Source organism: Petaurus breviceps, unplaced genomic scaffold (assembly GCF_028583685.1).
Source record: "Petaurus breviceps papuanus isolate PSGF00001 unplaced genomic scaffold, PetGlider_PUasm1.0 90760, whole genome shotgun sequence".
NCBI lineage: Eukaryota > Metazoa > Chordata > Mammalia > Diprotodontia > Petauridae > Petaurus > Petaurus breviceps.
The window spans coordinates 5,698,850-5,713,389 of NW_027187338.1; the positions used below are offsets into that span (position 1 = coordinate 5,698,850).

General features: G+C 50.0%; 1 protein-coding gene across 2 annotated transcripts; it reads right to left on the reverse strand.

Annotated features, from left to right (window-relative positions):
• Positions 1-527: 527 nt before the first annotated feature.
• FHL3 (four and a half LIM domains 3) lies at positions 528-10,832 on the reverse strand. Of its 2 annotated transcripts, none has more exons than XM_069067985.1 (6): positions 10,687-10,832; positions 2,670-2,841; positions 2,247-2,421; positions 1,972-2,141; positions 1,484-1,670; positions 528-1,297 (listed from the first exon to the last, which is right to left on the reverse strand). In XM_069067985.1, exons 2-6 carry the CDS (start codon positions 2,823-2,825, stop codon positions 1,143-1,145), a joined length of 843 nt encoding a protein of 280 aa, XP_068924086.1. In that variant the 5' UTR covers positions 2,826-2,841; positions 10,687-10,832; the 3' UTR covers positions 528-1,142. The 2 variants fall into 2 exon arrangements, with proteins under 2 accessions (XP_068924086.1, XP_068924085.1); XM_069067984.1 differs by having other exon boundaries at positions 528-1,300.
• Positions 10,833-14,540: the final 3,708 nt, after the last annotated feature.

The following is a 14,540-nucleotide window of genomic DNA, read 5'->3' on the forward strand; positions in this document are numbered from 1 at the left end:
AACGGGGGTGGGGTTAGTCAGGATCTTCTCATGGAGGCTTGATGTGTGACCTCTGGGAGGTCACTTTGTGCCCATGGGCTTGTTTCCTCATCAGTAAAATGGTGAAAATGATGCTTCCACAGAGCTGATATAAGAGAAGGGCTCTGTAAATTTTAAACACTCTAGGAAGCGTGGTTTTTATTTTTGCCACCATTCACCATCCCCACAGAGTACAGAAGATTAAAGCTATCCTTTAAGCTGCAGCAGGAGATAGGCCTTGGGAAAAGTGGGGGACAATGTGTATTGGGACATGGTGTGATCCCTTTCACTGGGATCCACTGGGGGTGTGTGTGGGGGAGGGAGGGAGAGACACTGTGATCCATTTCACTGGGCTCCACTCCACAACCGAGGTACTGGGATAAGGGGATGGCCACCACTCCCTAGAGATTCTGCCACATTGTGACCTCTGAAGAGAAAAGGTTCTTAGACAAAAAGAAGAATCTGGGGTTATGGGAACCCCATCTCCCCCCTCAAAAAGTAACTGCTAGTTTCATCACACTTTTATTGCAGAAGCAAGAAAGGAGAGGGAGGATGAACAGTCCCCCTTGCCCTTTACTCCCCCAACCCCAATTAAGGCCTCTGTGGCCTTTTCTCCTCCTCACCTCCTCATCACCCCCAGCCCAGTTTAGTCCTCAGAGCCAAGGCAGCCTCAGACACATGAGGACAGGGAAGGATTGTATCCGTTCTCTGCTGATATGGGTCTGGGTTTAAGGCCCTTTGGGAGGATGAAGAGGGTTTTGAGGCCCTCAGTCCTGGGGTTTGCTATTCTGTTTAGAAACTTGGGGGGTTAGGATTTTAGGCAGAGCAGCAGGCTCTTGGTGAGTGTCTCTGGTTCCACTGACTCCTAGAGTTAGGAGGAACCTCGGAGGTCATTGAGTCCAACCCCTACCTGAGCACATCCTGAACAAATGATCATCCAGCCTCTGCTTGACGACTTCCAGCCACAGAGAGCTCACTACCTTCTGAGCTGGGATGGGGGAGCTGTGGGAATGGGGGGGCATCCTGAGTTTGGGATGGGAAAACCAAGGGAACATTTGGGTTTATAGAAGACCCCAATTTTGAGGTGGGAGTATCCTGGGAGGTCCCCAGCCGGGGAGGCTCCCTCAGAGATCAGCTTGGCTACATCCTTGGCAGAGAACTTGATCTCCATCAGGTATGAATCCCTGGCCCACAAGGGAGGTTGAGCAGCGGGCACAGGAGAAGCAGCTGTGGTGCCAATGGCGCTCCTCAAATGACACATACTTGCCCCCGCCAAGTCCTGCTAGGGGTAGGGGAAATGGAAAAGGTGAGGTCAGATCCCCCAGTACCCTCCTCCTACTCCCAGAAGGCTCCCTCCACTCCTCCAGCCACAATGTGATGGGTCCCCATTATCTACTGGAGGAAAGCTCCCCCAACCAACCCCTATTGTAATAACCCCCCCTCCCCAATAGGAACCAATCCCCACCTGTGATGGGCCGCTTGCAGCTGCTACATTTCGGTGCATAGAGCTCCCCAAAGCAATTCACACAATACGGGTCATCGTCTCGGGATGTGAACTGTTGGCCAGCCAGGGGGGTTTGGCACCCAGTGCAGACCAGGCACTCTCTGTGCCAGGGCTGGTCACGATAAGTCACTCCACCTTGTGTCAGTGTCTGGTGGGACAGGGACACAGTCAGAGGGCATGACACTAAGGGCAGAGAGGTACAGGAGATATCACTTTGGGAACACACAGTATATTGAATTAGGGGGCCAGGGTCAGGGAGAACAGGACTGGATTTAGGATGTTGGTCTAGAGTAGGGGGGAGCGACCCTGCTTCATTCTCTAGCTCCTCTTGGAAGACAGAACAAAGCCTTGGGAAGCTGATGTGAGAAGGAGCTGGACATTTCAGAGACACCAACCCCTGGGTCCAGGGCCCTGACCCTGGTCTTCCCCAAATCCCTCCCTGAGTTTACCTTGTTGCAGCGGGCACATCGAGGGGCAAACTTGCTTTCGTAGCAGGGCACGCAGTAGTGAGCACCCTTGTCAGGCACAAAGGAACGGGAGCCTAGGGGCTGCTCACAACCACTGCAGAGGAAGCAGTGTTCATGCCAGGTCTGACCCCCATACTCAAGCTTCCGAGACCCTGGTTGGAGGGAGAAGGGGTCAAAGGACAGAAAAGCACAGCCCAACCCAGCCACACCTTGCCCATCCTCCCCACCCAAGGACCTCTTCATCCCCGTGCCCATACCGGGCATGACGGTCTCCCCACAGGCTGAGCACTGGGAAGAGAAGGCACTGCAGTAACACTCATTGCATAAAAGCTCATTGTCCTGGCAAGTAAAAGGCTCGTCTGCCAGGGACTTCTCGCAGCGGCAGCAGCGGAAGCAGCCTTCATGGTAGTGGCGATCTTCATAGAACAGCTCCTGTGTTGGGACAGAGTTGAAGACGAAGATCACACTTGGGCTTAGGGTCAACCCAAACTCCCCACCAAGTCCAAGGCCACATGCCCTCTGGACATTCTACTGGACACATCCTTCTTCACTGCCCTCCTCTGAGGCTTAAAGCCCTTTTCCCATTTCTCAGATAAGGAAACTGAAGGTCAGAACAGATCTAAGGTGAACCTAAGTGTCTAGAAACCAAAGCCAGACCAGCAGCTAGTGCCCATCCTCACCCGAGAGTCATGCCCAATAAGCTCTTTGCACTCAGCGCATGTGTTGGCGAAGGTACCATCATAGCAGGGAACGCAGTGGGGGCCACCCTCTGCCTGGATGTATTTCCGGCCATATAGGGACTCCCCACACTTGGCACAGTCGAAGGCCTCACTCATGGTGCTGTCAAGGGCCCTGAAGGGAGAGATCACAAAAGAGTCAGGGGTTAGGGCCTAATGGGTCACCTAGGTGCAATGGGAACAGAGAAATGGTCAAAAGGAAGAGTTTAAATGCCTCAGAACTACTCTGTGAAATAAGAAAGGTCGGCGTCCAGCTGGACTGGAATGGCCCAGACTAGGCAAGGTAGATAGTCATCACAGGTACAACATTCAGGATGGTATAACAAGAGGCACCGGTTTTTAGGTAATCTGTCTTAGACACAGATTGTTAATGGCAGAACATCTCACTCTTTTTGACCTGAAGGTATTTATTGTGTGCTAGGTCACATCCTAAGTGCCCCAATTTTCTAAATTTGCCTATCTTTTTCTCAGCTCTGGGGCTAAGTGGGGGAATGCAGTCCATCCCAAGTAGGGGAACCAGAAGTCAGAGGTAGCCCTAGAAGGGAGAAGCCAGAATTGACTGAATTGTGTCAAGGAAAGGATGGGGGAAATTGCCTTTGGAATCTTAAGGCAACATTCCACTTCAACTCTGGTCCTGAGAAAGGAGGGATAAGGGGCCTTAAGGCTACAGAGAGGTCCTGGGGGGTACAGAACTACATAGCTGGTGTGTGGAGGGCTCCCTGGATTGATACCTTACCCTCTGAGTCTCCAGGGGAGAGGGATCAGGTCAGGGACAGGAAGAAGAGACTGCTTCCTAATTTGGGTCCTAGAAGAGCTTGATGGAGGGATGAACCCCCCTCCCCCACCAATGACTCACTTCCTGTCCTAGCTATGAGGAGTTCCTTCCACTACCCATCCCCCTCCCTACTTCCCCCCACCCTCAAGCTTTCCTTCCCCGGTGACTGATATGGGCAAGGGTGCAGAGTGACACTAAGTCAGGTTTCCTCTCTGCCCCAGCTTAGCTCCTCTCAGAGATCTAATGCAAAATTCTCCCCGTTTCCCAGGCCCTTGGAGAGCACCAAGGAGACTTCATTATGTTTCGAGCAAACTATGATTCTGGTGCCCAGACCAAGTAGAGACTTCAGTCTGAGGCTAGAAGCCTGGGTGGGTGTCAGAGAGAACACAGTTCAGGGGTCAGAGAAAAAGAGAAAGGGAAGCAGTTGGTTTATTATCATAAAGGGTATTGGATTTGAAGTCTGAGGATTGAGGTTCAAATCCCAACTCTAATACTACTTGTTTGACCTTGGATAAGTTAATTCACTCCTTTTTTTCCCCCTCAAGGCAATCAGGGTTAAGTGACTTGACCAGGGTCATACAGCTAGTAAGGGTCAAGTGTCTGAGTCTGAATTTGAACTAAGGTCCCCCTGACACCAGGGTCCATGCTCTGTGTACTATGGCGCCACCTAGCTGCCCCTGTTAATTCACTTCTCTTTTATATTCCAGCCCTCCATTTTCTCCTCAGTGAAATAAGAGCTAGCTATTATTATATCGTGCTTTAAAGTTTGCAAAGGGGGAAGTTGGAGGGTTTGATTAATAGTCTGTAAGTTCTTTCTAGTTCTAAAGCTATCATCAATTTATTAAGTATCTACTATGTGCTAGGGACCGTGCTAGGGACCATGCTAGGTGCTGAGGATCCAAAGACAAATATGAAACAGTCCCTGCCCTCCAGGCGCTTACACTCCAGGTATAAAGATAAGTCCACACCTAAGTACAACAACATTTGTTTCAAAAACCTTCCCCACAGAAGTGATAGTTAACAGAGCTTTACAAGCCAAATGGATTGTTGTGGAAACTGCTGTTTTAACTGTGTTGGGAGAGCAGAAAGAGGATGGAGAGATCCTCTTTCTTGATGGCATTGTTTTTCAAAGGGGATGATAAGATTTCCTGAGAAGAGACTTTGTTTGGGTTCCTGAGTGAATTGAAGGGTGGACCTGTGTTTCTAGAAGTAAGGAGAAGTAATCTGCAGTTACAGTGATGGTTGGAATTGACAGTGGCTGTGATCTAAAATATTTTTATTTAATCTTATGAAATTAAGGAACTAAATATATAAAGATATGGATAATTATGATTCAGAAAAGATTTCTATTGTTTATTAAGTAAATAATATTTGAAGAATTAATGAGTTTAATTTCTTGCTAGCTATATCAAATGTTATTAATGAGGAAACAAATATACTCTTAGGTTACTTTAGAGCTTGGGGTAAAGTACAACTCAGGTAGCAGGCTGAGAGGTGACCTATAAGTGAGTGTGGGCTTTATATAATCCTGCTAATAATAATATACAAAGTAAGTGGAAAGGAATTTCTGGAGGGAGGACACTAGCAGCTGGGTACTTATGGGGTAGGTGATGAGGGAGATGTAATAGCTCCTCATGGTCCATGCCCAAGAAAAAAGAAAGGAGATGCCACAAGCTGCTTTCCCTCACCTCCGCCCCACTATTAGAACCCCACCAGTTTACTGTATATTTATTTTGTATATATCTTGTATTTACTTATCTGTGAAGATGTTGCATCTCTCTAGTGAAGGGGCTCTTAGCCTCTGGGTCACGGACCCCTTCTCAGAATCACATTTTTAAATACACAGAAATACAAAGGAAGACAATTATGTTAAAATTGAAATTCAAATCAAGAATGAGTTCATAGACCACAGGGGTTAAGAAGCTCTGTTCTGGTGGAATGTAAACTCCCTGAAGGCAGGAGTTATTTAATTTTTCTCTTCTCCCCAGAACTTAGCAAAGTGTCTAGCACTTGGTAGACAATGCTTGTGGACTGACTGGCTGAAGACCGGGAGGAGGTAGCAGCAAGCAGAATGAATCCCAAGGGTGAGAATTCAGTGTGGGAAGCCTCTCTAAAGTTGAGGGGGAACAGTTAGGCTTCCAGAAGCCTCTGAGCTTCCAGCCCTTCCTCCCAGCCTGCCTCTTTCCCTTCTACTCCTCAGGCCTTTAGCCACTCCGGTCCATTTGTTTTCCCACAGCATGAACTGGCAGTCTTGGTGTCAGACATATGCAGCATCTGTGGGGTGCACAGATGGCCAGATGTCAAAATTCGATAGCAAATGGAAAGAAAGAGAAAAAAAGATATGGGTAGAGAGAGAAGGCATGCAGTGCACAGTATCTCTGATGTGTCACTGCCCGGTACTGCTACTATGCCTGATCTCATTCAACTGGCTAAGTTGTTCCTTATGAGGTTGTAAGGTCATTCTTTCCCTCCCCCTGCCTCTGTGGTGCCTGGTGTTCCTCTCTCCACTTTATCTTGGTTTTCTGAGAGGGACAAATAAAGAAGAATTTGCATCTGGAGTGAGGGAGGCAGAAATGGTGTTTTACGGTGGGAAAAGCACTGAACTTGGCCCCAGGACACTTGGGTTTGAGTTCCAATTCTGCCACTCAATCTTGGTAAGTCATATGACCTCGGACAAATCATTCTATCTCTCCAACCTCAGTTTTCTCATCTGTAAAATGGGGGCAGTAATAATAACCTGCTCTGCCTTCCTTGTAGTTGTCAAGGAAAAAAAAAAGCCCTTTGTGAACATTAAAGATCCATCTAAAACGTGAGCTGCAATTATCTTATCTTCCTTCATCTAAATCTTACTTCCCCTTGGCTCCTGGCTTGGCTTAGCGGGGAGGGAGGAGAGGCGGAAGGAGGGGAGCCCTAGGAGCTGTTGCTGCAGACACCCGGCCCCCAAACTTCAGACAGTTTCCATTTTCTCAGGAACAAAGCGTGTTTGTGGGGTGAGGTCATCAGCGCAGCTGCCTCTGCAGCAGGCAGGAGCTGGAGGCAATGAGATTGGGGGTTGGGGAAAGGGGGTCCCAGGTCATCCACAACCCCCTTTTCAGAAGTTTCAGAAACAGAAGTCCCCCAGGTAGACACCAGTCTCCTGGCCCCTAGCCTCAAGTCTGGTCTCCCTGGGGCACCTGGAACCCAGCCTGCGGTGAGACTGAGAAAGGTAATAGAGTGGGACAGGAAGGGGCTGGAAGTAGGAGGAGAAGATGGGAAGGCCCTGGAGCAGAGGCAGAGAAAAGCCGGGGAAGTTAAAGGGACAGAGACCAAAGCATCCGATTCCACAGGGGAAAAGGAGCCTCCCCAGCTAGCTGCCCTGCACACCTCTCCCCATCCCTCCTCAGGTTCCCTTCAGGCCTCCCATTACATTCATCTACCCTACTTCCCAACACACATCTAGTAACTCATTTAGGCCTCACTCCTCCCCTCAGTTTCCCCTTCAGCTCCCTGCCCCACCCCCCCTTACCATCACACTTCCCTAAATGCTAGCCATCATTCCTCCCCACATCAACCCTCCAGTATCCTCCCCTGCCACACTTGAGCCCAAGCTGTATTGGTAGAACTAGGGAGAGGTAGCTGCAGACATGACAGGAGACTGTCTCTCCCCCAAGATACTTCTGTTCCGACTTTAAGGAAAAAAAGAGCTCCTTCCCCTTCCCCTCAGTGGAGATTTCCTCTCCAACAGACCTCTCTCTGATGAGCTGAGCTCAGTCCAGGTTGTTGGGTTGACCTGGTTACCCTCCACCTCATAGAAGCCTTTGGGAGTTGGACTAAGTGGCCTCAGAGTCCCCTTCCTGAAACAGTGATAGGGCCTATGGATTTAGGGGAAAGAAACCAGGGAAAGAGCTGAGGTTCCTTTGGGGATCAGTTATTCCTGGGGAACAGGGATTCCCTGTCAGACTACCCTGACCACAATGATTCTTTCCAGGGACATTCCTTCCCTGGGACTCAGGAGTTCAGATGAGTCCCTTGGGTCATGGTGGTTTCAGGAGGAGCTCCCATAAACAGGCTGTCTGCTCCTTTTCCTCTAGGGTATAGGGTGTATGTAATTCTGCTATAGGAAATCAGTGCTTATTTGACTAAAATGTCCATCAGCAATTCTATCAGGCAATATGAGACTCTATTAAGATCCCTGAAGTTGTTCCCAAGGGACTATTACTTTGTGACTCAGCTTCCCCTTCTATACAGAGAGGAAGACCCTTCTGGAAAAGGATAATGCAAAATTGAGAGAGCTCTGGGGGAAATAAGTTCCTGTTCTCCAGAATGTTCCTCCCCTCTGGCCTGGACATCTCTATTCCCCCTATTCCTCACTGCCCCCCCCTTCCAGCCTATGCTTCCTTTGGCCCAGCATCTGAGGCTCTGCTTGGCCATTCAACACTACACGTGAGAATGGTCAGTGCAGGTGGGGAGTGTGGCAGGACATCCGTCTGGGAGTGTTCAGGACCTTTCCTTCCTCCCTGGCCTGGCCTCCAGCTCCTGAGACAAGGGGTTTCCCCTCCTGGGTTAGGGGGAGGGGGAAATCAGAGAATAATAAGACTAGCTAGCATTCGTAAAACACTTACCATAGAGTATCTTATTAAATCCTCACTATCCTTTTGAGGCAGCAACAACAGACATTATCCTTAGCTGCCAAAGACAGAACTTGAATCCAGGTCTACCCGCCTTCTGGACCAGCATTCCATATACCACATATTACAAAGCCCATCTGGTCTTCCTGGTGAAGCTAGAGTAGCTAAGCCTTGTAGAGGGGATTTAGAGGCCCTCCAGGTCACTCTCTTCTCTCTTCAATGCCCCCTTCCCTGCCCCATTTTATACCCTCCATTTCCTTTCCAGGCATCTTTCTGCTCCTCAGACTTAGGTGCTGGCCAGAATGGGGTGGAGGGTGAGGGCAAATAAGTCGCCAGAAAGCAGAGTTCCTGTGTACTTGATTCCCTCTTTCCCCAGGGCACCAGGGCTACAATCAAAAGGAGAATCTCACCACGATGAGATCTACACTGAGTCATTTAATCCCTTAACTCCCAGAACCCCGTCTGAATTGGCCAGGGGCAGGATCCTAAAATAGGTGATTTGCTATGCCCAGAAGTGGCCGGGCTTTGAATTTCCCCAGTGCAGTGGTAGTGGTGGCCTTCACCGGCAACGATTAGAGTATCTCCATCCTCTCCTAGGTTTTAGTTCAAGCCCGGGGCTCTTCCCCCCTAAGAGAGAGTGCCTTCTGTGTGTTCTCCCTGCTTAAATTTTTTGTAGTACTTGGTCTGACCGTACTTTGCTTCTATCACATTCTCTCTACTAGGAGGCTTAGTTTTGTTCCCCATAGTAGATTGTAAGTTTCAGCCAGGTAGAGGTAGTGGCTGTAGTAATTGTCATCCTTGTGTTCTTAGAATACAGCATAGTGCCTTGCACATAGTAGTCATTTGGTAATAAATATTTGGTGAATTGAACTGAACTGAATTGTATTTGACAGTCAAGAATGGAGTCCTTCTGGAGGGGCAAAAATGTGGAATGGGCTCCCTGACCAGTCTGTCCAGCATGGGAATTAAGAGGAAGCCCAGGTATTCCCTCAGGTCTAGCCTGCTTAGCTCCAGTAGAAAAAATACTATAGAACCCTGGACTCCAGGGTTACCCAGCCATCTCTCTCCTCTCCTTTCTGACACACCTGGTAGATTGCCTCTGAACCCTACAGGAACTGTTGGCTGCCAATTCTGAATTCTCAGGGGAGAGGAGAGATTTGGTAATGTTTCAGCCAAGCTGGCCAGAAGGCAGAGAACATTTACAGGGTTAGGGTCTAGGTTCCCTTTGCTTCAACAGACATGGAGGGTCAGACACGCCCAGTTCCCTAAATGTTCATGCAAATAAGGTTTCCCATTATGCCCACTAACTACTCCACTGTTTGGAAGGGCATACACATGTGAGGACATTTATTTCCCCACGGGCTAGCAGAGAACCTGCCCTGCCCCCCACCTCCCAGCTGTGACTAAGACTACAACCTTCTCTCTCTGACCCCCTCCCCCTTTCCTCCCCTTCCCCAGATTCCAGGAGATGGTGGGTTTGTTGACAGAATACTCAAGGGGAGAAATTTAACACTCACACTTTTTCTCTTCTCTCTCTCACTCTCTCTGCCTCCCCCTCCCTTCCTCTCCCTCTCCCTCCCTCCCCTACCACCACCAGCTGCCTGGCACCAAACCTAAATTCTCCTCTTTCCTTCCCCCCCCCCCCCCCCCATGGGGGCCTGGAAGGACAAAGATGCTTGGGAAAGGAAAACGCTTGGGTAAAGGGATGGATGGGGTGAAGCTCCCATGGGCCCAGGGACAGCCAGTTCATTCAGTCTTTCTCCCCTGGGGCTGAGGCACTGGGACAGATTTGAATTGGAAGATAAAAGTTTGTGGCTAGCCAGGTATGTCTGTCTCACTCTGAGTCTCTGTGTGTCTTTCTCTTTCCCTGATGCCTCCTCCATCTTTGTCTCTCAATTGTTGTGTCTCAGTCTCTGGGTGTCTCCGAATTTCTGTCTTTTCCTTCTCCAACTTGGCTCCCCACAACAGTCCCACACCCAGTGGGACAGCGGGAGCCTCCCCCCGGCCTCCTTCCCTCGTCCCCCAAGGGAGAGCCTGGGCAGGGATCAGAAACTAGCCGGCCGGTTCCCAGCGGGAGAGCACAGACAGCGGCAGTTGGGGAAGGGCGGTGAGGGCAGAGATGTCAGTGGGGTTTCGGCAGCGGGAAGCTCACTCCCATCCCCGGCCTCAACTATGCAGCTCAGCTCACCATGGTCTCCCGGGCTCTGGGGGCGCTCGGAAGCTGGGACCCTGAACAAGCAGGCAGGCAGGCAAGCAAGCCGGGGACAGGCGGAGAAACAGCTGCCGTTAACCCTTTGTGTGCCAGTGGGGGAACTCTTCTCCGCTCCCCGCGCCCCCCACTCCCGCCACACCTTCCTGTCCCAGTAGGAGAGCACGGCCCCAGCAGGAGGGAACTGAGTGACCTGGGACGTGGGTCTGGGGGCAAATTGAAGGATAGAATCTAGCCAGAAGGCTTGATGGGGTGGAGGAAGGGGCGCAGCCGCAGCGGGGGCCGAGGGAGGAGTGTGGAGTGCTGGGGCAGGGTCCCGGTTGGCTGAGTCTTTCTGCCAGCCGCCGTGCGCTGGGCGGTGGCTCTTACCTGGGGGGCCGGAGCCGGACGCGCTGCTCAGGCGACTCCTGTCCAGAGACTGTGTGGGCGACTCTGAGCACAACGTCCCTAACCCCTCCCGGAGGAAGTGAGGGCGGGAGCCCGCCCAGCCCAGCCCGGACCCCGCCCCCCGCCCCCCTCCCCCCCCCCCCCCCCCAGTCCCTCTCGCCCCCCCCCCCCCCCCCGTTGCTCCCCCCCGCCACAACCTGGGACCCCGCCCCCTCGACCAGAGCCCCTCCCCGAGTCCCCTTCCCCAAGTCCTATCTGTGCTGGTCCTTCTCTGGACAGGGCCTTGCACATAGTAGGCATTTTGAATCAAAAGCTTTCTGGGGCTCTTCCGAGAGCCTTGTTCTGGCCCCTCTAGCTAAGGGTTAAGAGATATTACCAGTTGGGGTCTGAGACTTCAGACTAAGCATAGAGTTTTGTTAATCTAGCCCAATACCTTCATTTTGCATCTTGAGAAACTGAGGCCCAGAGGGTGTAAGCGACTTGCCTAAATCACATTGGTGGTAAATAGCAGGGCTAGGATTTGAACCATGGGCTTAGGGATTTAGAGCCGGTAGGGACTTTTAGGGGGCATCTAGTCCAAACCCTTCATTCATTTTACAAATGAAGAAACTCAGACCCAGAGGTGTTTGTCCAGGGTCACACAAGTGACAAAAAGTGGCAGAACCAGGATTTGAAGCCAGGAGATAGGATTCCAAGTCCTGCCCATTGCCCAATATACCAAGTCCTCTGACTCCCTCACTACAGATCTCTCCCCTTTTATGTGGTGGAATCTTTCTAGCCCCTACTCCAAGAGTCTGAGTATCGCCTCAAGGAATTGTTACCTATAGGTGGGGTGAAAGTGTCTTTTTTTCCTAGTTCCCTAGCCCAGTATGACTACTGAGCACAAATTGGATCGCACAGCTGGGGGGAGAGGGGCAGGGCTCAGTTTGGGTTAGCTTAGTTGTAGCCAAGGCAAAGGTGGGGGCATGTTGGTATCTCAGCTCCTAGGGCTGTTAGATTTAAGACTGGAAGGGTATTTAGAGAACAGCTAGTCATAGCATCATAGACCTGGAATAGGAAGGGACCTCTGAGGCCATCTGTTGTAATGTCCTCATTGTACATGTGGGGAACCTGAGGCCTGGAGACTTGTCTAAGGTCATCTTTGGGAGTATTTGAACCCAGGCCTCTGACTACAGTAAGTGGTCTTTCCACTGTACCAGGGTACCTCATGGCTTTCCTATTTTACAGAAGGAAAAAAAAAATCCAGGTTGAGAGAACAAATGAACTCCCCCAAAGTTACATGGGTAATATATGATTCTCCCTAGGTGACTTGGGAGGTGGGGGACATACTCCTGCTACTTAACTCATAGTGGTGACAGCAGGAAGGAGGATTCCTGCAGATGGATCTGTGACCTTCCAGAGTTCTTTATTTACAAGTTCTGAATGCTGGAGTGCATGTGTGTGAGTGGGGAGGGGGAGGGGGGTAGTAGAAGGGAGGGAGATGCCTTCTTTCTCCAACCTACCCTCAGGCCCCAGCTCTGACACCAAAAATATCCCAACTCTACTGCCTCTATTTCCCCAGTGTCCAGAAATAGCCTTGACCTTTGAGGCCCTGGGGAGAGCCTGATGATCCTTGATCCCTTGATCTCCCAGGACTTTTAGAGAAGCAAGAGAGAAAGGCCAGTGGCTGGGGGCGGGGGTGTTGGAGCTTTTTTTTGCTCCAACCTTCTCCTGTGCCATAGGAGGCTGGGTGACTGCCTGCCTGCTGCCAGTGACACCCTGTCCCCTCCAGTGCTTTGATACACCTCCCACCAAGGGACGATGGGGCTTGTCACCAGAAATAAATAGCCCCTGAGTGACTGGGGGAGGGAAAGTGGGGGGAGTAGGAGGCACTGCTGGGGCTGTTTGCAAAATAGAGACAACAAACTGATCCTGGAAATAACCTCCCAGATAAACTGGCTCCAGGGACAATTAAGAACAGAAATTCAAATCCCAGGAGAGCCTCTCCAGCCCCTCTCCACCTCCCTCCCATGCTGAGGCTCTTGGCCTCTAATTCTGCTTCTTTTCTTCTTTAGACCCAAGGGAGTCAGATCAGTGCTAAATTTATTCTGAGCCCTGTGGTGAAGGAAAGACTGGTTTGTGAGTCTTTTCATGTGGTTGTGGGGCAGATCCTTTCCAGTGTCTGTGCCCCAATTTCCTCATCTGTAAAATGAGGGGTTGGCCTAGATGGTCTAAGTTTCCTTTCAACTGGAATGATCCATGAAGAGGCATCAATACTGGAATACTGGAGGTCTGAGCCTTTGGCCACTGTGTTGTGGTCTGGTCTAATGAGGAGAGCCTGACCAGTTAGAGGGAAGGGATTATGCTCTGGGGAGGGGAGGGAACCCTGGGCAGAAACGGAGTACTGAAGACTGAAATGGATTCTAGGATCTCGATCCTTTTAGGGAAGAAGGTAAGGAAGAAGGAACTAAAGAAGAGATCATGGCTGAATGAAGGAGGTTGAGATCTTTGTCTTCCTCCATCCCTTGTTAAGGGGTTCAGTTGTTTCAGGGCTAGGAGCCTAGGGAATGGAATGAAGGAAAGAATGGAAGAGATTCAGAGAACATCAGATCTGGAAGGAACCTTACATCACATGCCACAGAATGTTAGAGTGGTAAGGAACCTTAAAACGTAGGTCAGAACTGGGAAGGCAGCTTAAAGACCATGTAGTACCATCATTCGTTTTATAGGCAGGGAAACTGAGACCTTGTTTGGAACAAGAGGCAGAAGCAGCACTAGAACCCAGGTCTTCTGACTTACCATCATAGATTTCATGCTGTATGGGACTTTAGAGGCCATCTCATTTAACTGCCTAACAGATGGGGAAAATGAGGCCAGGTGACCTGCCTAAGGGCACATAGGTAATAACAGTGGTGATTCCGAAAACAAGTCTCATTCCGCTGCACCGGGCGAGGCAGTACACTATACATTATGTGCCTATTATGCCAAAAGTTCTGTGCTCTGTGCTGGGGTAGTCACGGAGATAAAAAAAAAAAAAGAATGGTCCCTGTACTAGGGAAATGAGACCTGTACTCAAATAACCACAATACAAAATAGAAGGTAAGAGCACAAGAGAGGTAACAATGTAACAAGAGAATTAGGAGCTGTCTGAGATCATTTTCAGCTCACAGAGGCAGCCAGGGAGCTTTGGGTCTTAAGGACAGGTATGTCTTAGGACAGTAGAATAGGGGTAGAGAACCTGCTGGCCTCGAGGCCACCTGTGGCCCTCGACTGAATCCAAAGCAAAGGGCCACTCTTGAGGACCTAGAGGGCCACAGGTGGCCTCAAGGCCTTCAGGTTTTGCCCTGATTTAGAATTTAAATGGACCTTAGAGACCTAGTGTAATTGCCTAATTTTGTAACCAGTCAATAAATGTTTATTGAGCACCTACTATCTGCTTAGCACCAGAGATGTAAAGGAAGGTTAAAGAAAGTCTCTAAACTCAACGAGCTCACAGTCTAATGGGGGAGATAATATTCAAACCCTTATGTACAAACAAATTATATACAGGGTATAATGGGGATAACCAACAGAGGGAAGAAGCTGGCATTAAGAGGGATTGGGAAAGACTTTGGGGGTGGGGTGTGTGTGTGTGTGTGTGTGTGTGTGTGTGTGTGTGTGTGTGTTCGAGCTCATGCGCTCCAGAGATTTTAGCTGGGACTTGAAGGAAACAAGAGAAACTAAGAGGCTGAGAATGAGACGGGTGAGAATTCCAGGTGACAAAAAGTAAGCTGAAGGCAGCATTTGGCCAAGGTCACAAAAGTAGTTAAATAGTAAGGCTGGGATTCACGAGCAGTTCCCTGCTAAATTTTACTTAG